Source organism: Oncorhynchus mykiss, chromosome 4 (genome assembly GCF_013265735.2).
Source record: "Oncorhynchus mykiss isolate Arlee chromosome 4, USDA_OmykA_1.1, whole genome shotgun sequence".
Lineage (NCBI taxonomy): Eukaryota > Metazoa > Chordata > Actinopteri > Salmoniformes > Salmonidae > Oncorhynchus > Oncorhynchus mykiss.
In genome coordinates this window covers 31,815,270-31,840,295 of record NC_048568.1, presented here as the reverse complement: position 1 = coordinate 31,840,295, position 25,026 = coordinate 31,815,270, and the positions used below count along the sequence as shown (strand labels likewise).

Genomic DNA, 25,026 nt, shown 5'->3' with positions numbered 1-25,026 from the left:
CGATCCTGTGCAGGTGTTGTTACACGTGGTCTGCCACTGCAAGGATGATCAGCTGTCCGTCCTGTAGCGCTGTCTTAAGCGTCTCACAGTACGGACATTGCAATTTTTTCCCCTGGCCACATCTGCAGTCCTCATGCATCCTTGCAGCATGCCTAAGGCACTTTCACGCAGATGAGCAGGGACTCTGGGCATCTTTCTTTTGGTGTTTATCAGACCTGGTAGAAAGGCCTCTTTAGTGTCCTAAGTTTTCATAACTGTGACCTTAATTGCCTACCGTCTATAAGCCGTTAGTGTCTTAACAACCATTCCACAGGTGAATGTTCGTGAATTGTTTATGGTTAATTGTACAAGCATTGGAAACCGTGTTTAAACCCTTTACAATGAAGATCTGTGAAGTCTTTAAAATATATATATAAGTCTTTGGCAACAAAAAAATGCTGGTAGCGCAATGCCCCTTGTGACAACTTGAGCTTTGATTTTCAAGAGATTTCTAAAAACATGTTTTCACTTTGTCATTATGGGGTTGTGTGTGTGTGTGTGTGTGTGTTGGTGGGTGAAGAAAAATATATATGTATTTCATCCATTTTGAATTCAGGCTGTAACACAACAATGTCTATGAATACTTTCTGAAGGTGCTGTATATGTTCTACTAATAAGGAAGGCTTATGACTTATGTCCAGTAAAAGGTGATGAGACCACTGTTTTTAAAGGAAACCGTAATAGAGGATGAGTAGAATAGGCATTGTCGCACAGACCCCGAAACTCACTTGCCTTGCTACAGAATCAGATCCACAGTCTACAGCACTCCACTACTGTTGTGCTACAGTGAGTAGTATTTGTTGCTGTCCTCACGTAACATTCACCTCTGAGGTTAGACATGTAAACCAAGGCCAGATGTTAGGCCTACGTAGTTGCTATAAAAAGTCAGATTCAGAAGGACTGTTATGGTTCTTCTGTCATTATGAAGCTAAAACTCCATGAAATTTGACCCTGATTGGGTGTTTTGGCTTGAGGGTGGTTTACGTTTTGAGTTCTTAGAATGGGCCAAATGTGGAATTTAACTTACTGGGGATTCGGGTCATGAATTCCCCTCCAACATAGATCTACTCACTGTACGTGATGGTTGTCCAAAGACAAGATGTTTGAAAATGATCTGTAGTTGTTGCTCTTGTCAGTCCTTCTACGAAACTCTTCCTAACAGAAGTTAATTTTTAACTCGTGTTGATTTTATGTGCTCTTCCTTGGCCTTTATAACAGGTTTTGTAGCCTTGGTTTGAAAAACTGAAAAATACTTGATATTGTTGTTTATGTGTGTCTTGCTAGATGCTACTTCCATTTCTTCAGTAGTGGGGGAATATACAGTGTTTCATAACAGCAATTGAATACAGCCAAGGGACATTACACTGACCAAGTTATGTCATCTGAATACTGCTCTCCTGACCGCCACTTCCTCTTTCATCCATTTAAGACTGTCCATACTGAAATGCAAAATATCTTCTGTCTTTCTGTGTAGGGTGTTCATCCATAACATGATTCATTCAATAGAGAAATGCACGAGAAAAACAATTAGCCCAAGCCCTTTGTCTCTACCATTACATAGTTTAAAAGTTAGACGATTTACTCAGAATTGAGCATGATTAGAGTGAATAGAATGTCATTACAGCCATAGTCAAAGTGTTTGCTGCCTAATAGAGCGGTCTCTGCTCCGTCGGCAAACCGCCGATAACTCTGAACATCAACTGACAGTTAGCTAGTGGCTGCAGGTTTGTGTGATTAACAGGGTTTTTTCTAAATTCAATCTGCTGAATACAAATCGAAATGGTGTGTATGTAGATCTCGCTCTCTCAAAGCTAACGGACTAAAATGTATTGTTGAATACCTGATTCCCTAATAACGCACGGTTTATCCGCATGGTAGAATTCAATGGCAATAGTCTATTCTTACATGTTGTATGTTTTTGAGGTGCTTTTGAAAGAAAGTTGAATTGAAAACATTACTGACATTGTTGAATTAGTTTTTCATAATAGCAACCTTGGACTAATGGTTTGGTTAGCTAAACTAGCAAGTCTGTTTGGTTACCAAGGCAACTACTGTTACTATCTAGTAAATTTGCCAGCTACTTCAGTGGATGTTGAACACATTTCTACTGGCAAATGTGTTAAATTATAGCCATGGTATTAAAGGGAGAATCAGCTCGGGGCTCCATGCTTTCTCTGGAAAGTAATGCATCTCTGTGGAAGGTCATTTCCACCTCGCTAGCTCATCGTGGAACACACCTTCCACGTCATTCATTCTTTTCACAAATCTTCTATAGGATTGAGGTCAGGGATTTGTGATGGCCACTCCAATACCTTGACTTTGTTGTCTCTGAGCCATTTTGTCACAACTTTGGAAGTATGCTTGGGGTCATTGTCCATTTGGAAGACCCATCTGCAATCCAGCTTTAACATCTTGACTGATGTCTTGAGATGTTGCTTCAATATATCCACATAATCTTCCGTTCTCATGATGCCATCTATTTTGTGAAGTGCACCAGTCCCTCCTGCAGCAAAGCACCCCCACAACAACATGATGCTGCCACCCCGTGCTTCACGGTTGGGATGGTGTTCTTCGGCCTGCAAGCCTCCCCCTTTTCCTCCAAACATAACGATGGTCATTATGGCCAAACAGTTCTATTTTTGTTTCATCAGACCAGAGGACATTTCTCCAAAAAGTACGATCTTTGTCCCCATGTGCAGTTGCAAACTGTGGTTTGGCTTTTGTATAGCGGTTTTGGAGCAGTGGCTTCTTCTTTGCTGAGCGGCCTTTCAGGTTATGTCGATATAGGACTCGTTTTACTGTGGATATAGATACTTTTTTACCTATTTTCTCCAGCATCTTCACAAGGTCCTTTGCTGCTGTTCTGGGATTGATTTGCACTTTTGGCACCAAAGTACGTTTATCTCTAGGAGACAGAACGCGTCACCTTCCTGAGCGGTATGAATGCTGCATGGTCCCATGGTGTTTATACTTGTGTACTATTGTTTGTACAGATGAACGTGGTACCTTCAGACGTTTGAAAATTGCTCCCAAGGATGAACCAGACTTGTGGAGGTCTGCAAAAAATTGTTGAGGTCTTGGCTGATTTCTTTTGATTTTCCCATGATGTCAAGCAAAGAGGCACTGAGTTTGAAGGTAGGCCTTGAAATACATCCACAGGTACTCCTCCAAGACATGACATTTTCTGGAATTTTCCAAGCTGTTTAAAGGCACAGTCAACTTGGTGTATGTTAACTTCTGACCCACTGGAATTGTGATACAGTAAATTATAAGTTAAATAATCTGTCTGTAAACAATTGTTGGAAAAATGACTTGTCATGCACAAAGTAGATGTCCTAACCGACTTGCCAAAACTATAGTTTGTTAACAAGAAATTTGTGGAGTGGTTGAAAAACGAGTTTTAATGACTCCAACCTAAGTGTATGTAAACTTCCGATTTCAACTGTAGCTACCCTCCACAATAAACATCTGTTCCAGTTTTCACTGTGAGTTTCTGAGTCTTCCCCTTTTTTAAGTTGCCATAGAAACTGCCCCTCTCAACATTGATTGACCAGGGCTAGGGGAATAGAAAGCCACAGATCTGGAGATGAAAATAGCGAGAGCAAGTTGATTTTGATTGGTCCAAAGCACAGAAATGCCTCCTAATGTTACCACCTTCCCAACGCTGAAATATGGGAGAGATTCAACCAATCACTGCGCAGTCTAAACTAGCAACCGTCACAACAAACTAACGTTCTTATTTAATCAACACTGTTAAGTACAAGCAGTTTAAGGTTGTAATATTGTAGAGATCAATTGAATGATAAATTGTATGTGATTCAATGACATCGGCTAAATAACTAGGTGTGGACATTCATTTAGTAGCTCCCTCTTGAAATGAATCCTATTTCACTACTGGTCCCTTGTGGCTCAGTTGGTAAAGCATGGCGTTTTCCAACGCCAGGGTTGTGGGTTCAATTCACACGGGGGACCAGTATGAACATGTAAATAATCACTGCTGTAAGTCCTGCTAAATTACTATAATGTCTAATGTAGATTCTAGAGCTGTAAGTGAATGCCCTTCACGGTGTGCTTCAACTTTAAGGCCTGCACTGTTTGGTAAACAAAGGGGGGGGGGGGGGGGGGGGGGGGGCGAAGTCTAAAATTCTAATGTTTCCTTTGATGCCAATGCCATGACCCTTTAACTTCTAGTCAGTTTATCAGATATCTCCCACGGACTACAGAACCACATGTGGGGGCTACAGTCAGTAAAGGTGTATACGTTTAGCACCAGCCTAACATTTAAGTGCTAGTGGAGTGTGAGTAGCTGAGTGGCCTACAGAGGAGGCCTAGGCTATCCAGCCTAACATTTAAGTGCTAGTGGAGTGTGAGTAGCTGAGTGGCCTACAGAGGAGGCCTAGGCTATCCAGCCTAACATTTAAGTGCTAGTGGAGTGTGAGTAGCTGAGTGGCCTACAGAGGAGGCCTAGGCTATGTGGCAGTTGGTCAGTCGGTCAGAAGCAAGGCAACCATGGTGATTGGGTAGGCAGGTTCCCCTCCCCAAATCATGAATAAATACGATATTTTTCTAATCTGGACAACTCAATTGAAATTGAATTGACCCTGAACACCTACTAATCCCCAGCCTGCGAATGGCTCAGAATATGTTCTCTGTCAATGTGTCTGGTAAACCATTGGTCAGATAAAAAATAAATAAGGTTCCTGATGAACAATTGTGTGCTTTCACACTAAATCTAATCTACTGTTTCAGTGGACTGAGGATGAGGCGGGCTAGACTTCCATGCTGTTTCAATGCAGTTTTGAGATTTGCTAGATGGCCTGGCTGAGAGCTGATCACGCGACGCTATGGCAGATGTCGTCTCGCTCTTTCACTACACCACAGGGGAAACACTTTGCCCCCCCCCACACACACACATACATACATCTAGGAATCCTGAGGCAGCGGGGCGGTAGCATCACATGTGGCTTTCCTCCACTCTGAGAATCTCTCTTTCTTCTAATGAATTGGATTCCCAGGTCAAATCAGTTAGATCGTCAACAACAGACTGCCTGGCTGATATGCTATTCATTCAGGTCATTAGTATGGCCAATATTTAATGTGCATTTTCACATTTGTGATGACTATGATAATAAAGTCCTGCCATGTCAAGAAATAGTCTTCTTGACTCTGACAGAGCCTTTTAAGTACTTACTAGACCTAGATGACACAGATGTTTTCTCTCTCTGTCTCACATTCACTCTAGATCCTCACTGAAAGTGACAGAGAAAGATGTTCCTCAATTGTCTCTTCTGCTTCTGGGATGACTGAAATGAAGTTCCCCCTGGTCTGAATTAGAAGCAAGATAAGAGGGCTTCTGTCTGGCTGGCTTAGAACGCCTACAGTAGAATCAGAATTGAGTAGAATATCTGACTGAATGTCCTGCTTCCATTTCAATGAGTAGTGTGATCTTGGGTGTTTTCTTATGTAAATGTTGGATAGGAATCCATTGTTCTGTGAATGTCATCTCTCACAGAAGCGGGTGACTTGTCTTACAGGATGTCACCGACTCTTTGGTCTCTACAGAATTTCACAGCAGTCGTTGAAAATACTGTTAGCAGGAATCCTGGCCATAAGTGACAATTCACTTAACACCAATGAACCTTCCCTTTTTGCTAACAGTCACTGTGGCAGTGAGGAAGCCCTGAGGGGTTCCACTACAGAAGTACCATCTGCATGTGCTTCCCCCACTGTCCAACAACCCGTGGTATCCATGGCAACAGTTTACTGGCCAGACAGCAGGAGGCTGCAGGCGGTTAGCAAGTGGTGTGTTCAGAAGGACTGAGGAGACTAGATGGATCACGTTGTCCCTAATTCCTGACAGGATAGGAGATCTGAAAGTTAGAGGTCAAGGGCAACACCCATTCTTCACCGTGACACTACCACAGCTCCAGACTGACTGATCAATCAGCGTCGCATTATCACCAAACTCCCATACATACACGCTGGAAGTCTTTCTGCACGATGACACTCCATCACATGTATCTAGATAGAAGCCTTAGCCTACACCCTGCACAGCACTAGTCTGTATGTCTACGCAGTAAGCAGGCTTTTCCTGTAGACGCCACTTCATAATGCTATGAGCAACACCACATCACTGGCCATGATTCGGCCTCCATTGAATGACCATAGCCTTTCAGACCCTCTGATGGAGAGAGACACTATCCTATCTCTTCTGACGAGGTGCAACACTGGTGCTTGTGTTATTACTGTATTAGGGTCACTGGGCTGGAAAATTCCACTCTGCTGGAAAAACATGTTTATTTTCTAGAACTCTGCATGTGTCCCAAATGTCTCCCTATTTAGTGCAGTACTTTTTTTTTCTCCAGGGCTCTATGGACCTGGTCAAATGTAGTGCACTAAAAAGGGAATAGGATGCCGCCAATGTCTCTTGCCGATTCCAGTACCTTCTGTGTCTGTCAGCGGAAACGCAGACTGAATCTCTCCATTATCATTCCAGAAAGAGTGAGAGAGAGGAAGAGGCTGTTTGGTCAGGGAAGTGTGTATCACGTGCGGTGAGTAGAGGGGTGTGTAGCTTGGAGAAGACCACTTGTGTTAAACCATGGGGATCCTTGTGTGTATCATGATACCAGGTTTAGTTTTTAAAAAATACCACTCAGCGACGTCACTAGAGATTCATGGATAGGGGGGCTAAGCCTCTTTTAGGGGGGGTTGGACATACTACCCCAGGATATGAAAGCACCCAAAATGTATTTTCATCATGTATTTTTAGTCACAACAGGTGTAAAATCGATCAAAATAAGGTTATTTTTAAAAGTGTACCTGTCTCATAATTTGTTAGGCACTAATCTAATATGACTTACTTAAATTCTATCCAAATAAAGACATTAAAGTCCCCTCTGTCCCCATCCATCCAACAAAATGCACAAAAATGGCTGTACTATCGAGCCAAAATACTTTTAGAGGGAGAGAATTATACCATTCGCTAAAATCTTTATTTAAATTTAACCTTTTTGTTAATTGTTGCTCAAAATTAACCCAATAATTCAGATGCATAGAACATCTTAAACAGTATCATCCACAATGGGGCAAAACTAAATTCAACTAATGAGCTAAATAAAATGTAAAAAACTGAAGAATTAGGAGTCAGATCACAAACAAATTTTACAGAAATGCCCCTCCTGCTTCTCTCTTTTGATGCTTATTTTGTGGGTGGACGCATCAAAGTATACCTCCTATTTTTAATATCAATAATACTATTGTGGCTTAGTGGTCCAAGCACTTCACCCTCAATGGACATGGCTGCAAGACTTGCAAGCCTTTTCTGACCCATTTGTCTTATGCAACTAGGAGTGCGGCCGGCACAGTGCACTAAAGGACCTTTCACAGGAGCACCTGATCACAGGAATTGTGAGGACAACCTGAATGATTTCCTTCAGAGAAGGAATCACATCATCATCCAGGAGGTTATGCACAGCAAGCATATCTTTGGGAGAGACATCCAGCCTCTCTTTTCTGGCCACAAACATCTCTTCTGTTTTAACATGAATACCATAGTGCTTGGCAAACTCAGCTAAGCATGATGTTTCTAGGGAGTTTTTTGAGTTTGGCCTGCATGCCTGTATGCCTTCGAGCAGACCTGCATCTACAGTCGAATCGCTGGTCAAGCTCACAAACCATCCTGCCCAAGCAGGGGAGCAACAACTCTGTTTTCATTGTTTGGGAACATTAAAATTCTGTGCCTAAACCCAAGGAGGTCTCCACCACAATCTCCCATGTTTCCTTTGTTTGCTCTTTCTTGCTGCATCTGCCTCTGGAATATTGTGAACTTCAGTGATTTGGTTCAGTCATAAAGTTCTGTGGCAAATGCATCTGTGCGTTAGCCTATCAGTGTGTCGCATACAGCTTGTTTGCTGAAACAAGCTTCTGACAGGTCTACAGTCTCTTTCTGGAGGAACTTGTCGTCCCTCAGTTACAGAAAGGAGGGACTGAAACATCAGTAGCAAATACATGGTGGAGAACTGATGAAGCTTTGCTCTCAGACCTACAGCCATGGGGGATCCAATGACAGATAGACAATCAACAATAACAGTTAGTGTCCAGGACTGCATTCCTAGATCGCAGCTGGCATGCCCAGCGAGTGTTTGAAAGCTGTACAAGTTCAGTTGATGCTATTCTAAGTTTGGACTGAGCTTCTTTGAACTTGTGGTGGTTAACTTGGGCTGTACTGAAATACAAATGCACATTCTCTAAGAAACTGAAACTCAGCAGCCTCTGGAATAGCCCTGTAAGTATGACACAACACCAAATGAAGCTCATGAGCAAAGCAATGTACATAAATAGCCTCCAGATTCAGCACTCTGAAATGTGCTTGTACACCTCCTTTGGACCCACTCATGACAGTTGCACCATCATAGTGCAACGCACTTTAGGCCTGCTACCCCCATCATGGGTCTGTGCAACGCACTTTAGGCCTGCTACCCCCATCATGGGTCTGTGCAACGCACTTTAGGCCTGCTACCCCCATCATGGGTCTGTGCAACGCACTTTAGGCCTGCTACCTCTCTCATTTGGAGCTGCTGTTGCAACTCATTTGCTATCGATTGGGCATCAAATGACTTAATTTCTGCAAGTACTAGTAAACGCTCCTTGACTGTGCCCTCTGTTACATACCTAACACAAACTGTTCAGACTGCCCATCCCTGACCTCATCTGCCATAATGGAATACATTCCAGATTTTGACATCTGAGACCATGGTGTCCATAATCTCTTGAGCACAGCATTTGATCATGTCATTCTGAGATTCTGGAGAGAGAGATGTCCCATTTGATGGAGTATTGTACCTTTGCAGGAAAGGGTCAAACTCCTTCAAAAGCTCCATACATAAAAGAAAGTTCCCTCTATTTGTGCTTTCACTAGATTCATCATTGACACGTAAAGAGTCCCTGTCTTCCTAACATTGAGGTGACCGCAACAATTCTCCTCAGATACTCCCTTCTCTCTGCAATATCACTAGCATGGGCAGATGTTAAAATCTGAGCAATATTCCCATGACTGCTAGTTGCCGGTTAGCTTTGCCATGCCACAACACTGTCTCTGTGTGTTTATGCCATTTCATGTTAACTGAAGATAAGCAACGCTCCCCCCCCCCCCCCCCCCCCCCCCCATTTTTGCAGCAATTACTGACAAAAAAATCAAATGTAATGTTTTTGCCAAAAACTCCACATGGAAAGCAGAAAGCTGAGTCCTCTACCCAATTTGTATTTCTCAAACCAGCAGTGCTGAAATGCCCTTTTCGGTGTGGGTAGCTATTCAGCTTCACTTGTTTGGGTGCCCAGTGTCTGTCATCTAAATCGCTCTCATTTCTGGAAGGAGTTGCTGCAGCGGCTTGATTAGTTTCTCTCTCTGGATCTGGTTTGGTCTACCTCCCTCTCTGGATCTGGTTTGGTCTACCTCCCTCTCTGGATCTGGTTTGGTCTACCTCCCTCTCTGGATCTGGTTTGGTCTACCTCCCTCTCTGGATCTGGTTTGGTCTACCTCCCTCTCTGGATCTGGTTTGGTCTACCTCCCTCTCTGGATCTGGTTTGGTCTACCTCCCTCTCTGGATCTGGTTTGGTCTACCTCCCTCTCTGGATCTGGTTTGGTCTACCTCCCTCTCTGGATCTGGTTTGGTCTACCTCCCTCTCTGGATCTGGTTTGGTCTACCTCCCTCTCTGGATCTGGTTTGGTCTACCTCCCTCTCTGGATCTGGTTTGGTCTACCTCCCTCTCTGGATCTGGTTTGGTCTACCTCCCTCTCTGGATCTGGTTTGGTCTACCTCCCTCTCTGGATCTGGTTTGGTCTACCTCCCTCTCTGGATCTGGTTTGGTCTACCTCCCTCTCTGGATCTGGTTTGGTCTACCTCCCTCTCTGGATCTGGTTTGGTCTACCTCCCTCTCTGGATCTGGTTTGGTCTACCTCCCTCTCTGGATCTGGTTTGGTCTACCTCCCTCTCTGGATCTGGTTTGGTCTACCTCCCTCTCTGGATCTGGTTTGGTCTACCTCCCTCTCTGGATCTGGTTTGGTCTACCTCCCTCTCTGGATCTGGTTTGGTCTACCTCCCTCTCTGGATCTGGTTTGGTCTACCTCCCTCTCTGGATCTGGTTTGGTCTACCTCCCTCTCTGGATCTGGTTTGGTCTACCTCCCTCTCTGGATCTGGTTTGGTCTACCTCCCTCTCTGGATCTGGTTTGGTCTACCTCCCTCTCTGGATCTGGTTTGGTCTACCTCCCTCTCTGGATCTGGTTTGGTCTACCTCCCTCTCTGGATCTGGTTTGGTCTACCTCCCTCTCTGGATCTGGTTTGGTCTACCTCCCTCTCTGGATCTGGTTTGGTCTACCTCCCTCTCTGGATCTGGTTTGGTCTACCTCCCTCTCTGGATCTGGTTTGGTCTACCTCCCTCTCTGGATCTGGTTTGGTCTACCTCCCTCTCTGGATCTGGTTTGGTCTACCTCCCTCTCTGGATCTGGTTTGGTCTACCTCCTCTGTTCTAACTTACCACAAATTCACATCGTAGCTTATCTGCATGAATCCGTCCTGTCAGAGCATTTTCCTGTCAGTATACTGTTAGCTAGCAGTCTACTGCCACAGCAGAAGCTAACGTTAACCAAAATGTTAGCTACAAGTAGACCTAACTATCACTAGTGCGTGCAGCAGCCTCTGCAGCAGCACCCCCCAGGTCCTAGTGCCTGCCCGGTAAGAAGTTTAAGATGCGATGGAACTGTTGACGGGAATCGTAAGTGACTCGTTTCACTTTGTTTCATCATGTTCTTGATACCATGTCCTGTTTTGACTCATTTCATATCTATGCTAATATTGCAAAATATTTGCTAGCTAGCTAACCAGCATCTGTAACAATGTATTTGAGACAAGTGCTCATTTTGCAAATGCATTTGTTTTCAATAAATATTGAAGACAAATAATTTACATGTTGTCAACAATCTAAGCCAGCCCCATCTGTTTTGCCTCATAGTTGCGCACGGTTCGAGCCCTGAATGCTGATTGGTGGACAGCTGTGGTATATCAGACCGTATACCACAGGTATGACAAAACATTTTTTACTGGTCTAATTACGTTGGTAACCAGTTTATAATAGCAATACGGACCCTCAGGGTTTGGTATACTGTATGGCCAATATACCACAGCTAAGGGCGTTGCGTCGTGCCTAAGAACAACCCGTAGCCGTGGTATATTGGCCGTATACCACCACACCTCGGGCATTATTGCTTAAATAACCTTTGGGAGTGATGTGAGAGAGACCGATTTTTAAAAAAGTGTGTGTGTTTTTAAAGTGAACGAGTAACGTTTTGCTGGCAATTAGCTTTGAAATGGGCTTATTTTCTTTCTGGTTTCATACACGCTATAAGAGACACATCGGCTACGCTAATAGACAGAGTTGATCCGTGAGACATTTGACAGAAGTACCGTAAGGAACAAAAATACTAGTACCAAACTGTTTTTCTGAAGTGTTGGTATACTGTGCAACACTAGTGTTGTGTGTGTGAATAAAAGACCAGTCATGTTGAACCATGGGGATCCTCCTGCGCTCCACTAATGACCATATAAGGAGTGCTGCTCAGCTCCACCACTGCAACAATCCCCATGGGACCAGACCAGCCCTCCCCATCCATCCCTCCATTCATCCTCTCTTCCCTCGCTCCACAGCCAGGCAGGTTTGGTGGAAGGAGTGAGGAATATTTTCTGTGACAGATGGGAATCGACGTAGAAGGAGCAGATATGTCTCTTTCTGTCCACTCCAGAGTGATAAAGGTGTATTGTGACCCACCAGAGCATTGGAGGCTACGGGGCTGTCATTAGGACCAGAGGCCCTAAAGCAGAGCTATAATCTGGGGCCGCCTTAGGACAGGACCTGGTCTAAGGGAAACCCAGTAGACCGAGGTGTGTGTGCGCGTGCGTGCACGCACTTGAGTGAACAATGCAAGTCATCTCAGTGAAACCAGGTCAGCATGTCTCTCCTTGGCTGGGCTGTGTGGACAATCTTCAGGGTTGTCCAGTTGATTTGCACCTCCTCTTTTCTGATGACTTAATTTCCCTGCCTACACATTGGCACACAGTGGTGGGAGAAAATGGTTGCTTGTGTTTGACTGCTTTTGAGGATTTTTGACAAATGTCAGCTACATAACATGTAAATGGCCTTTGTGGGTATTGGGGATTTAAAAACAAAAAAAAAAACATTTTGTACTTCCACATTTAGCTACTCCTGCACATCTGTCTTTTTGTCTAGCCTGATTTCCATAACAATTCCTCAATATTACATTTGTCAGATCTGATGGTGAACAAGACAAACAGTCATGGATTTCAGAATGTTGATCTTTCCTGGCACATTACTGCTGTGTGTTACTAGTCTAGATGCCCAACACGGTCATAACACTAGGCCTGGGACAAGAGGAGTATCACGATGCCCGTTAGTATCGTGGCAAGGAAACAAAAACACAACACACAGCGGCTTTAACGTATTCAGGAAAACAGCCCTGATGTGGAAAGCAAACATCATGTTGTCATCCAGAGTCACGTTGGACTTATTTTCCAATCTATAGCACACTATTTTACATACAGAAGGTTTTTAAAGTACAATAGTGTCTGCTTCGTGTTTTTCCTTTATGCCATGTAAAAAATATTGCGATACTGGTATCATCACTGCCCTACGCAACACAGGACCTTTTGTTTTGAAGTGTCTTTTTACAGTAAGCCTATGCCATGCCTCTTTTTACAGTAAACCATACAGGCCTGCAGTATGTGGGACAAATACAGAGTGACATTGTTGCTCTACACATTTGAGTCATTGCTCTGTGGCAGTCCCTGTAGTCGTGATAGGCCTCATCGTGTGTGTGTGGGCACGTGTGCTCTTGCCCTGCGGTCTGGGTTTTCAGTAGGCTAGGACCAGGAAGATGTCACTGCTGGATATTTAATAGCCCAGTTAACATGGGACAGCCGAGAGATGCGTTGTTAATTATCGTGCCTCCGCCTGCCGCTTTGTTGTTTTAGAATGGCTTGACTTTCACTCCTGAATAATTTAGGTACGTGTTCAACCCAGGAGAAAGTTGATAAACGGAATCCTAGTACTGTTCGTTGTTGGGACACAGACGTACACACACAGTCAGAGGCACAACGAGAACAATATGGTCATACGTACCCTTCACTGTTGATCTAACGCTCATTGACAGTGCTTACTTTTGGATGTTCAGAACTCTGTGCAAGACATTGAGATGGTGACAGAAGTGTTCTGGATTGTTTTTCAGAAACCAAGAAGAAGTGGATGCTCTAGAAGGGAAGCAAAGTCCTCCTCCAGAAACGGTACAGTAACACATTTCTTCATCACGTTGTTTAGACGTGCCTGGATTCATAGTGTCAGAGTAGTAGGTATGCAGATCGAGGATCCGGTTTGCCTTTTAGATCAGAAAGATGTCATGGTATCCTAGATTAGCACTGCTACTCTGAGGCTTGGTGAAACCTGGCCCTAACCACACCACCGCACTTTACTCATTCAGTGATGCGTAACAACCCTGTAACAATGCCACTGTGGTTATCATGATAACATGGTACTTATCGCTAGTCTAAGATTAGCCTCGATTTGTTATTTAAAATACAGGACTTTCTCTTTGAGTCTGTTGCCATGTTGTCACAGCTTTAGGGTAATGAAGACCGAAACATGTTTATGAGGTGGTTGATCAGACCCAGGTGAAGCTTTACTCCTGCAGTAAAATCCACAAACCCAAGTCCATATCATGTTTAAGGCCAGGGTCAGATTCAGTAGAGCAGTTTTGCAACAGTAGAATATAAATGTACCTTCTTATTGCACAAGTTTACTGTTGCACATCCTCAGCTTTATAACAGAACATAGAAGTAGGACTGTTGGTCTGGGCAACCACCCGTCAGGGTTTAGTTAGTAACTTAAGACCGTTATGAAATATGTGCACCAAAATGACTTCCTGGTTTCAACCCAGAGCAGAATATGTTGTGGTTTGTGTTGTTTTCTCTGGACTCACTCTTTTCCCCAACGGAGGTTGTTTCAAATCTTAACGCAGCGAGAAAAGCAGTTTTAGCATGCTGCTCGTTTGGACTTTAATTGCACTGAGCGAGTTTAATTACAAAGCACAATGCGTGACGCATATCTCTCCGTTTCCACAACAGGAAAGTATTGTGGAACGTATTCAGCACCTCTTTACTGAGGAATACAACTCTGTCACAGCAGAGAGATGAAGTAAAACAGCCATTTAGACTTTACATTTAGACAGCAGTATTCATTTGTCTTTCTAAAAGACTTAACTTTAAAATATGGGTTATGATGTTACACAATGGCTCTTTTCATAAAGCTGGTGAAATAAGAGCTCTTTATGGAGGCATTGTGTTTGCAGGTTGACCCAGTCCAAGACAGGAATCCGAGAGAAATTCAATCATTGGTTTTCAGGTTAAAACATGCAGGTAAATAGTTATGAAAGTGGAATCAAGCCGTTCTGAATCCCCCTGCTCTACATATGTACCATTCTGTCAGAGGCTTCTTAGGGTTACGCTGGGAAGGTCTTCTGAAGACTTCCACAGACACATCCCGACCGCCAAGGAGTCGTCATTCATTATTACTGTCAGTTCACTGCAGAGGCAGGTCAAAAGGGGGAGGGAGAGTGTGTGTTTAAACATGTCATATTCCATGATTTTTCAAAGGAATTTTAATAGGAACATGTTTGTTTGTAGTCAGTGTTCCTGACGTTAGGCCTTCTATGCAGACCATTTCAGGTCATATTGAGGCCAATTACCATGGGTATTTATCATACTACCAGACACTTTTTACCCCTGTTTCCATGTACACCTTCCACCTCCACTCCGGTATCCCTGCACATTGGAGTAATGGTACAGCCACTGACCTGAATGTAACTTCATTGGATTCTCATTAGATAAGAATCTATTTTAACACTTTTATTCTGCATTGTTGGGAAAGAGCTTGCAAGTAAGCATTTCACTGTACTGTTTTCCACCTGCTGTATCCGGTTCACGTGACAAACGTTGAAACGTGAAACTAGGCACCCTAAAGGTGATTAATAGTACACTAATAATACAGCTAGTCAGCACATTGTTGTTACTATGGTGATACCCACTCCCCCCTCTCCTTCTCTGAATTTTTAGCTTGTGCTTGTTTAGACTGGCCCTGGGCCTGGACTTGTTGACTCTTCATTTCTCTGTGCGACACATGAGACTGAGACAGGAAACGCTAGTGAATATCCACCATCTAACTGATAACCGGCCAGCCAAGCAAGGCAGAAACCCCATTGTGTTCCACGTCCTCCTCTGCCTCTTTACCAGGCCTCGCTGGGATGACTGCAGGGCTCTCCAACTCTCGTCCCAGAGAGGAAACTGAGGGTACAGGCTTTTGTTCCAGCCTGGCACTAACACGACTGATTCGTCTAATCATGTTCTCAGGAATCTTTACAATTTGAGACCATGATTGGATTAAGGTATGGATGGTGGAGAGAAGCAAACCTAGTGGTATACTCTAGTATAGCCTGCCCTATTCACGGAAGGACTGGATTGTACTGGGAATAAGCACCATGATGCAACACCACCCTCTAGCAGCAAAAGTGGTGCTCTGTTTTTGAATTGTAGTATGATGGCTCTCGTGCAGATAGGTGCATTTAGTTTTTTATTTCCATATTTTCTGTGGATTACATTCCCAGGAATATGTGAGGGACTAAAGATGGCAAATGGAGTATTGACCGGTTGACTTACAGGGCCTTCAGAAAGTATCCAGACCCCTTGACTTATTCCACATTTTGTTGTTACAGCCTGAATGCACCCATCTACACACACTACCCTGTAATGACAAAGTGAAAACAACATGTTTTTAGAAATGTTTGCAAATATATTGAAAAAAATAAATACAGAAAACACTTTATATAAGTAGTCAAACTGCTTTGCTATGACTCCAAATTGAGCTCAGGTGCATCCAATATCCTTTCATCATCCTTTCATCATCCTTTTTTCTTCAATTGTTTGGACATGATTTAGAGAGAAACACACCATAAGGTCCCACAAATGAGTGTATTTCATAGCAGAAACTATAGTCCATAGATCTCCGAGATAGAATTGTGACTAGGGATATATCTGGGGAAGGGGAGGAATCCATTTCCAAAGTGATGAAAGTTTCCAAGAGCACAGTGGGAAATTGAAAAAATATGGAACGACCCAGACTCTGGGCGCCCGACCAAACTGAGCAACCAGGCAAGAAGGACCTTAGTCAGGGAGTTGACCAAGAACCCAATTACCACTCTGACAGAAATACAGAGTTCCTTGGCTGAGATGGGAGAACCTGCCAGAAGGACAAGGTTTTATACAGCACTTCACCAATCTGGGCTTAATGGGCGCGTGGCCAGACGGAAGCCACCCCTGAGAAAAAGTCACACGACAGCACACCCAAGTTTTAAAAAAAGTATGTGAAAGATTCTCTGGTCGGATGAGACAAACTTTGGCCTGAATGCGAAGCACTATTCTGGAGAAAACCAGGCACAGCTCATCATCCATCTAATACCATCCCTACCATGAAGCATGGCGTTGGCAGCATCATGGTATGGGGATGCTTTTCGGAGGTAGAGGCTGGTAAGGATAGAGGGAACAATGAATGAAGCCAAATCCTTGATGAGAACCTGCTTCAGAGTGCAAACAAAGATTTCCGTTCCAACAGGGCAATGACCCCAAGCATACATCCAAATCACTGCTGGAAAAGCTTCAAAACAAGAATGTGTAAGTCTGAGTGGCCAAGCCGAAACCCAGATTTGAATCCCATTGAAAAATCCCCAAATCCAGATGTTCATTAACTGATCCAGTCATACCCAAGATGACTCAAATCTTTAAGGTGCTTCTACAAAGTATTGACTCTCGAGGGTGTGAATACTTATGTAAACAACATATTTCTGTATTTCATTTTCCATACATTTGAAAAAAATTAAGAAACATGTTTTCAGTTTGTCAATATCCAATTTTGAATTTGGGCTGCAACACAACCAAATGTGAAATATGTCAAGGGGAGTGAGTACGTTCAGAAGGCAGTGTAGGGGTGCATTCTGTGTAAGTGTTAGCCTATCACTGTAAAGATCTAACCGTAAGCGATGAGGGAGACGTGTGCTGTGATGATCATATATATAGAAAATTATATATGTTTTACTGACACCCTTAGCTTATGGACCAATCAAAACACCGGCATAAGTAGACACACAGCCAATAGGCCAATTGTGATCATCTCCCTAAATCTGGCACTCATTTACTCTCCCAGTTCTGTTTGGTCCAGCAGGGACTGCATCAGATCACCCGCTCTTAAGGCAGTAATCATGTTCACTAGCCTCTGATGTAGCTAGGCCGCTGTGTAATTATGTGTTATAGTGACCACCCGCTAAGCATTGCTTAAGGTAGCCAATCCTCTGGAAATTACTACCGTCTTGTTGCCTCCAATGAAATGGTTTAAAGAGTAGTTCAACCGGCGTTTAAGACTTAACTAGCCCTTTCTGGGATCTTAAAGGACTTTATCTTCTAAAGACTTGATCAGAATGTTATTCTACCCTCTGTTTCATTTCCTTAGGCCTTTAAGTACACATGCACAGCCACACACACACTGTGAGACATGGAGGAGCCACTGTTGTTCCATTACACAGGCCTTGTACATGCATTCCATGAACACCTAACCACACAATTTAAACTAGCTAAATCACATCACTAGGCCTATATCTTGATGTTGTGTAGAGGACACCCTCGGTTAATACTGGAACGTTGCCACGCACACTGAGAGAACCTAATAGTGGAACGTTGCCACACGCTGGTGATAGCAGGGGTTCCCAAACTCTGTCCTTGGGACCCCAGGGCACGTCACAGCTCATGCAAACTATCAAAGCTTGATGATTAGTTGATTTATTTGAATCAGCTGTGTAGTGCTAGGGCAAAAACCAAAACCTGTCCCAAGTACAAAGTTTGGGCAACCCTGGGTTGGAGAATGCTAGTGGACTGAATGTTTGACAGCGGTCTTTAGAAGAGTGTCTCTGAGGGAACCAATATTACCAGTCCTGCCTCTGAGATGTAGTCACTTTACACAATTATTGTCACTGTGGTTATCCAAGTCCCTATAAAAGGGAGAAACAAGTTGAAATAACCTTTTTGTTGGTGTGCTATGTACTGTGAAATCTATTCAAAGGAGATTACAAATGAATGCATTCTCTTTTTAATCATTGAATGTTATTTCTACTCTTGAATCATTTGACACTTTGCATTTGTGAAATATATTTAAATGTGTCTAAAAGTATTTATTTTTGTTTTTATCATTTTTGATCAGGTTTGCTGGAATGGGTAATCTTCTAAAAGTCCTTACAAGGGAAATAGAGAACTATCCACATTTTTTCCTGGACTTTGAAAGTAAGTCTGAAGGAGGAGTGTGCAGGAGTTTGACTGGAGGTGTAAGCATGAAACGCTTCCCCCAGTCAGTCAGCAAGTGGTTTATATCTATGGGTCCCCTCTGGACATAAAGCTGTGTCTGCCTCTACCTGTACCTATCTCTAACACAACACACCTCTTTCTCTCTCTTTCTTCTCTGGCTTTCCTCTCTTTCAGAAACCAAATGGGGAATCTGTTAAAAGTGCTCACTTGCACTGAACTTGAGCAAGGACCAAACTTTTTCCTTGACTTTGAAAGTGAGCACAGCTATTGCCTGGCCTGTGTTCTTCCTTCTCTAGAGCTTTACTTCTGTAGAGCTCCTTTACTAACCAGGGTTTGGGAACAGTTCCATTTCAATACGCTTCCAATTGCACAACTGAGAAGTAACAGTTATTTTCAATTGGGATTATTTTTTCATTGGCTGAATTGAACTGGAATTAATTCTGACCCTGTTACTAAGCTACCTGCATGTTTTGTAGTCTGCTCCTAGAACAGCCCCTTGCTTGCCTATTGTCTCTCGTCTAATCAAGAGATCTGTTTTAAAGCAGTTTGTTTTTGTTGTTGCATGCACCTCATGTCTAATGGCAGTAAATTATGCATTATCAACAAACAAAAACAAAAACTGATGTTATCCTATTTGACGTTTAATATGTCCTGATGATGTCCTGACCTTTTCAGTGCTCTGCTTTTCCTGATTTAGTTGTCTTGGAGTAGAAAGCAGAACTAGGCCCAGATGTAGTTAGAGCTGACATAGTGATCGTAAACCATAGCTTCATGTTATTGTAAATCGTGTAACATATGGATGTGGCTCGGCTGGATGTCCATTGCCTTGCAACTCTTCCTACACGTGATATAGGCTAGAGACAGCAGCTGAACTGTTAACATAATAAAATATACTCTTGGCTTAAAAAATGACACAGAGATACATGGGGGAAGAACTCACACCAAGCATATTCCTTAGCAGTAGCCTATTCCACTCACACCAAGCATATTCCTTAGTAGTAGCCTATTCCACTCACACCAAGCATATTCCTTAGCAGTAGCCTATTCTACTCACGCCAAGCATATTCCTTAGCAGTAGCCTATTCCTTAGCAGTAGCCTATTCCACTCACGCCAAGCCTATTCCTTAGCAGTAGCCTATTCCACTCACGCCAAGCATATTCCTTAGTAGTAGCCTATTCCACTCACGCCAAGCATATTCCTTAGTAGTAGCCTATTCCACTCACACCAAGCATATTCCTTAGTAGTAGCCTATTCCACTCACGCCAAGCATATTCCTTAGTAGTAGCCTATTCCACTCACGCCAAGCATATTCCTTAGCAGTAGCCTATTCCACTCACACCAAGCATATTCCTTAGTAGTAGCCTATTCCACTCACGCCAAGCATATTCCTTAGTAGTAGCCTATTCCACTCACGCCAAGCATATTCCTTAGTAGTAGCCTATTCCACTCACACCAAGCATATTCCTTAGTAGTAGCCTATTCCACTCACGCCAAGCATATTCCTTAGTAGTAGCCTATTCCTTAGCAGTAGCCTATTCCACTCACACCAAGCATATTCCTTAGTAGTAGCCTATTCCACTCACACCAAGCATATTCCTTAGTAGTAGCCTATTCCACTCACGCCAAGCATATTCCTTAGTAGTAGCCTATTCCACTCACACCAAGCATATTCCTTAGTAGTAGCCTATTCCACTCACGCCAAGCATATTCCTTAGTAGTAGCCTATTCCACTCACGCCAAGCATATTCCTTAGTAGTAGCCTATTCCACTCACACCAAGCATATTCCTTAGTAGTAGCCTATTCCACTCACACCAAGCATATTCCTTAGTAGTAGCCTATTCCACTCACACCAAGCATATTCCTTAGCAGTAGCCTATTCCACTCACGCCAAGCATATTCCTTAGCAGTAGCCTATTCCACTCACACCAAGCATATTCCTTAGCAGTAGCCTATTCCACTCACACCAAGCATATTCCTTAGTAGTAGCCTATTCCACTCACGCCAAGCCTATTCCTTAGTAGTAGCCTATTCCACTCACGCCAAGCATATTCCTTAGCAGTAGCCTATTCCACTCACGCCAAGCATATTCCTTAGCAGTAGCCTATTCCACTCACACCAAGCATATTCCTTAGCAGTAGCCTATTCCACTCACACCAAGCATATTCCTTAGCAGTAGCCTATTCCACTCACACCAAGCATATTCCTTAGCAGTAGCCTATTCCACTCACGCCAAGCATATTCCTTAGTAGTAGCCTATTCCTTAGCAGTAGCCTATTCCACTCACGCCAAGCATATTCCTTAGTAGTAGCCTATTCCACTCACGCCAAGCATATTCCTTAGTAGTAGCCTATTCCTTAGCAGTAGCCTATTCCACTCACGCCAAGCATATTCCTTAGTAGTAGCCTATTCCTTAGCAGTAGCCTATTCTACTCACGCCAAGCATATTCCTTAGTAGTAGCCTATTCCTTAGTAGTAGCCTATTCCACTCACGCCAAGCATATTCCTTAGTAGTAGCCTATTCCACTCACGCCAAGCATATTCCTTAGTAGTAGCCTATTCCACTCACGCCAAGCATATTCCTTAGTAGTAGCCTATTCCTTAGCAGTAGCCTATTCCACTCACACCAAGCATATTCCTTAGTAGTAGCCTATTCCACTCACGCCAAGCATATTCCTTAGTAGTAGCCTATTCCTTAGCAGTAGCCTATTCCACTCACGCCAAGCATATTCCTTAGTAGTAGCCTATTCCTTAGCAGTAGCCTATTCTACTCACGCCAAGCATATTCCTTAGTAGTAGCCTATTCCTTAGTAGTAGCCTATTCCACTCACGCCAAGCATATTCCTTAGTAGTAGCCTATTCCTTAGTAGTAGCCTATTCCTTAGTAGTAGCCTATTCCACTCACACCAAGCATATTCCTTAGTAGTAGCCTATTCCACTCACGCCAAGCATATTCCTTAGCAGTAGCCTATTCCACTCACACCAAGCATATTCCTTAGTAGTAGCCTATTCCACTCACGCCAAGCATATTCCTTAGCAGTAGCCTATTCCACTCACGCCAAGCATATTCCTTAGTAGTAGCCTATTCCTTAGCAGTAGCCTATTCTACTCACACCAAGCATATTCCTTAGTAGTAGCCTATTCCACTCACGCCAAGCATATTCCTTAGTAGTAGCCTATTCCACTCACGCCAAGCATATTCCTTAGTAGTAGCCTATTCCTTAGCAGTAGCCTATTCCACTCACGCCAAGCATATTCCTTAGTAGTAGCCTATTCCACTCACGCCAAGCCTATTCCTTAGCAGTAGCCTATTCCACTCACGCCAAGCATATTCCTTAGTAGTAGCCTATTCCACTCACGCCAAGCATATTCCTTAGTAGTAGCCTATTCCACTCACGCCAAGCATATTCCTTAGTAGTAGCCTATTCCACTCACACCAAGCATATTCCTTAGTAGTAGCCTATTCCACTCACGCCAAGCATATTCCTTAGTAGTAGCCTATTCCTTAGCAGTAGCCTATTCTACTCACACCAAGCATATTCCTTAGTAGTAGCCTATTCCACTCACGCCAAGCATATTCCTTAGTAGTAGCCTATTCCACTCACGCCAAGCATATTCCTTAGTAGTAGCCTATTCCTTAGCAGTAGCCTATTCCACTCACGCCAAGCATATTCCTTAGTAGTAGCCTATTCCACTCACGCCAAGCCTATTCCTTAGCAGTAGCCTATTCCACTCACGCCAAGCATATTCCTTAGTAGTAGCCTATTCCACTCACGCCAAGCATATTCCTTAGTAGTAGCCTATTCCTTAGCAGTAGCCTATTCCACTCACGCCAAGCATATTCCTTAGAAGTAGCCTATTCCACTCACGCCAAGCCTATTCCTTAGCAGTAGCCTATTCCACTCACGCCAAGCATATTCCTTAGTAGTAGCCTATTCCACTCACGCCAAGCATATTCCTTAGTAGTAGCCTATTCCTTAGCAGTAGCCTATTCCACTCACGCCAAGCATATTCCTTAGCAGTAGCCTATTCTACTCACACCAAGCATATTCCTTAGCAGTAGCCTATTCCACTCACGCCAAGCATATTCCTTAGTAGTAGCCTATTCCACTCACACCAAGCATATTCCTTAGTAGTAGCCTATTCTACTCACGCCAAGCATATTCCTTAGCAGTAGCCTATTCTACTCACACCAAGCATATTCCTTAGCAGTAGCCTATTCCTTAGCAGTAGCCTATTCTACTCACACCAAGCATATTCCTTAGCAGTAGCCTATTCTACTCACACCAAGCATATTCCTTAGTAGTAGCCTATTCCTTAGCAGTAGCCTATTCCACTCACGCCAAGCATATTCCTTAGCAGTAGCCTATTCTACTCACACCAAGCATATTCCTTAGCAGTAGCCTATTCCACTCACACCAAGCATATTCCTTAGTAGTAGCCTATTCCTTAGCAGTAGCCTATTCTACTCACGCCAAGCATATTCCTTAGCAGTAGCCTAATTCCTACTCTTGTTGTCATAGCGCCATCTCTTGTTTATCTACCATAGAGAAAGAGAATGTTTTACAATGCATTTACTCTCCACAGTTTAGTCTGTTGGGAAATAATGTAGGTTACTGACTGACTGTATGTGTGTTTGCTGCAGCTTCTAATATGAAAATGCCTTGAGTATGATTAAGAGCTTGCCATCTAAAGGGCAGAGCTATAAGCCGCTGCCTTCTGTAGCCTTGTAGGGAGCAGCAGGTCGTGCTGTTATTGTACTGGCAGATCCCATGCTGCTCTTCTGTTTACCACAGAGTAGCCTTTCCCTGTCTCCTCGTTCTTAGATTATCTTTGAACCAGAGATATTCATGTTTGTCATGCTTGCTGAATGTTTTACAATTCCCTCACTAAAGTATATTGTATCAAATAAAATAACATTTATTTATATAGCCCTTCGTACATCAGCTGATATCTCAAAGTGCTGTACAGAAACTCAGCCTAAAAACCCAAACAGCAAGCAATGCAGGTGTAGAAGCACGTCTTTGTGTCATGCTATTCGTTGCTGAGATTCTATTCTAAGCATTATAAATGGTATTACTGTGTTAGAAAACGCCCTATGCATACATGCATGGTTGGTTTTTGACAATCAAATAAAGGCATACACATAGTTCCCAATTCCTGTTAAAGGACTGTTTGTATCACATAATCATTGAAAACCAAATTGTCAGAATGTGTATGAGTTTAATGTCCACTCCAGTACAGTGTTGTTGTGTTGTCTATATGCTGCCTGCTAGCTAGCCAGGCTAACTGTTGTGTTGTCTATATGCTGCCTGCTAGCTAGCCAGGCTAACTGTTGTGTTGTCTATATGCTGCCTGCTAGCTAGCCAGGCTAACTGTTGTGTTGTCTATATGCTGCCTGCTAGCTAGCCAGGCTAACTGTTGTGTTGTCTATATGCTGCCTGCTAGCTAGCCAGGCTAACTGTTGTTGTGGTGTGTGTCAGATGCACAGCCCACCGACTGTGAGAGAGATGTATGGAACCAGGTGAACGCGGTGCTCCAGGACTCTGAGAGCATCCTCTCTGGCCTACAGGCCTACAAGGGAGCCGGACAGGAGATACGAGAGGTATGCATATCTACTGGATATGCTTACACACATACACAGTCGTAGGCACAGGCAATGCATATTCACACCCACTCAAACAAACCTATAAATGTAAAGCTCAATTGATGATTTCATACCAGACATCTCAGAATGGTTTTCATTACTCAATTTTTTAAAATTCCATATAGATGATGTACATTTAACCATGGCGTCTGTCATTGTTTCCGCCCAGGCCATTCAGAACCCCAATGACATGATCCTACAGGAGAGAGCCTGGAACTCAGTCTGTCCCTTAGTCATACGACTCAAAAAGTTGTACAGCTTCTCGCTGAGACTAGGTAAGTCCAACCTTTATCCTTCCACGAAGAAGCACTTAGCGTGGCGGGGGATGACATTTTAATTGCTATCAAAAGCCAATCATGAAACATGTTTTTATTTTTTTACAACCTTACCATTTTCCTTCTTCAGGTGTTTGAAGAGGGCCCTCCATAGCCTGCTGGAGAGCCTGGCGTGTTTAAAACTTCATGTTTGTAATGTATTAACTGTGTTTCTTCTCCTGTAGAGAGGGCCCTTCAGAGCCTGCTGGAGTCCCTGACATGCCCCCCGTACACCCCCACCCAGCACCTAGAGAAGGAGCAGGCTCTGGCCAAACAGTTTGCTGAGATCCTTCACTTTACCCTGCGCTTTGACGAACTCAAGGTCAGTCACACACACACACACACGTAATTTCAAACGGTAAATTTCTGTTCACAAGTGCAAAGTTAGCACCTATTTTATTCCCTCTTGACAAATAACACTTCCCATGTTGTCTGTTGGAACGAAATGAATGTCCTCTTAACTTTCAGATGAGAATTCCTGCCATCCAGAATGACTTCAGTTATTACAGAAGGACCATCAGCCGAAACAGGATAAACAACATGAATGTGAGTCTGAGAGAACTGT

The 25,026-nt window shown here is 43.4% G+C and overlaps 1 protein-coding gene across 11 annotated transcripts in view; it reads left to right on the top strand.

Annotated features, from left to right (window-relative positions):
• The window catches only part of LOC110522500 (CYFIP-related Rac1 interactor A), a 44,493-nt gene that overhangs the window by 13,447 nt on the left and 6,020 nt on the right, over positions 1–25,026 (top strand). For 3 of the 11 annotated variants that reach the window (XM_021600929.2, XM_021600931.2, XM_036976117.1), the window contains exons 2-8: positions 13,335–13,389; positions 18,401–18,480; positions 18,676–18,755; positions 23,984–24,105; positions 24,317–24,422; positions 24,647–24,783; positions 24,930–25,007. In XM_021600929.2, coding sequence (XP_021456604.1) covers positions 18,683–18,755; positions 23,984–24,105; positions 24,317–24,422; positions 24,647–24,783; positions 24,930–25,007 — 516 coding nt within the window. In that variant the 5' untranslated portion in view covers positions 13,335–13,389; positions 18,401–18,480; positions 18,676–18,682. The remainder of the gene's footprint in view (positions 1–13,334; positions 13,390–18,400; positions 18,481–18,675; positions 18,756–23,983; positions 24,106–24,316; positions 24,423–24,646; positions 24,784–24,929; positions 25,008–25,026) is intronic. The other 8 variants (XM_021600930.2, XM_021600932.2, XM_036976118.1 and 5 more) reach the window with 3 other exon arrangements.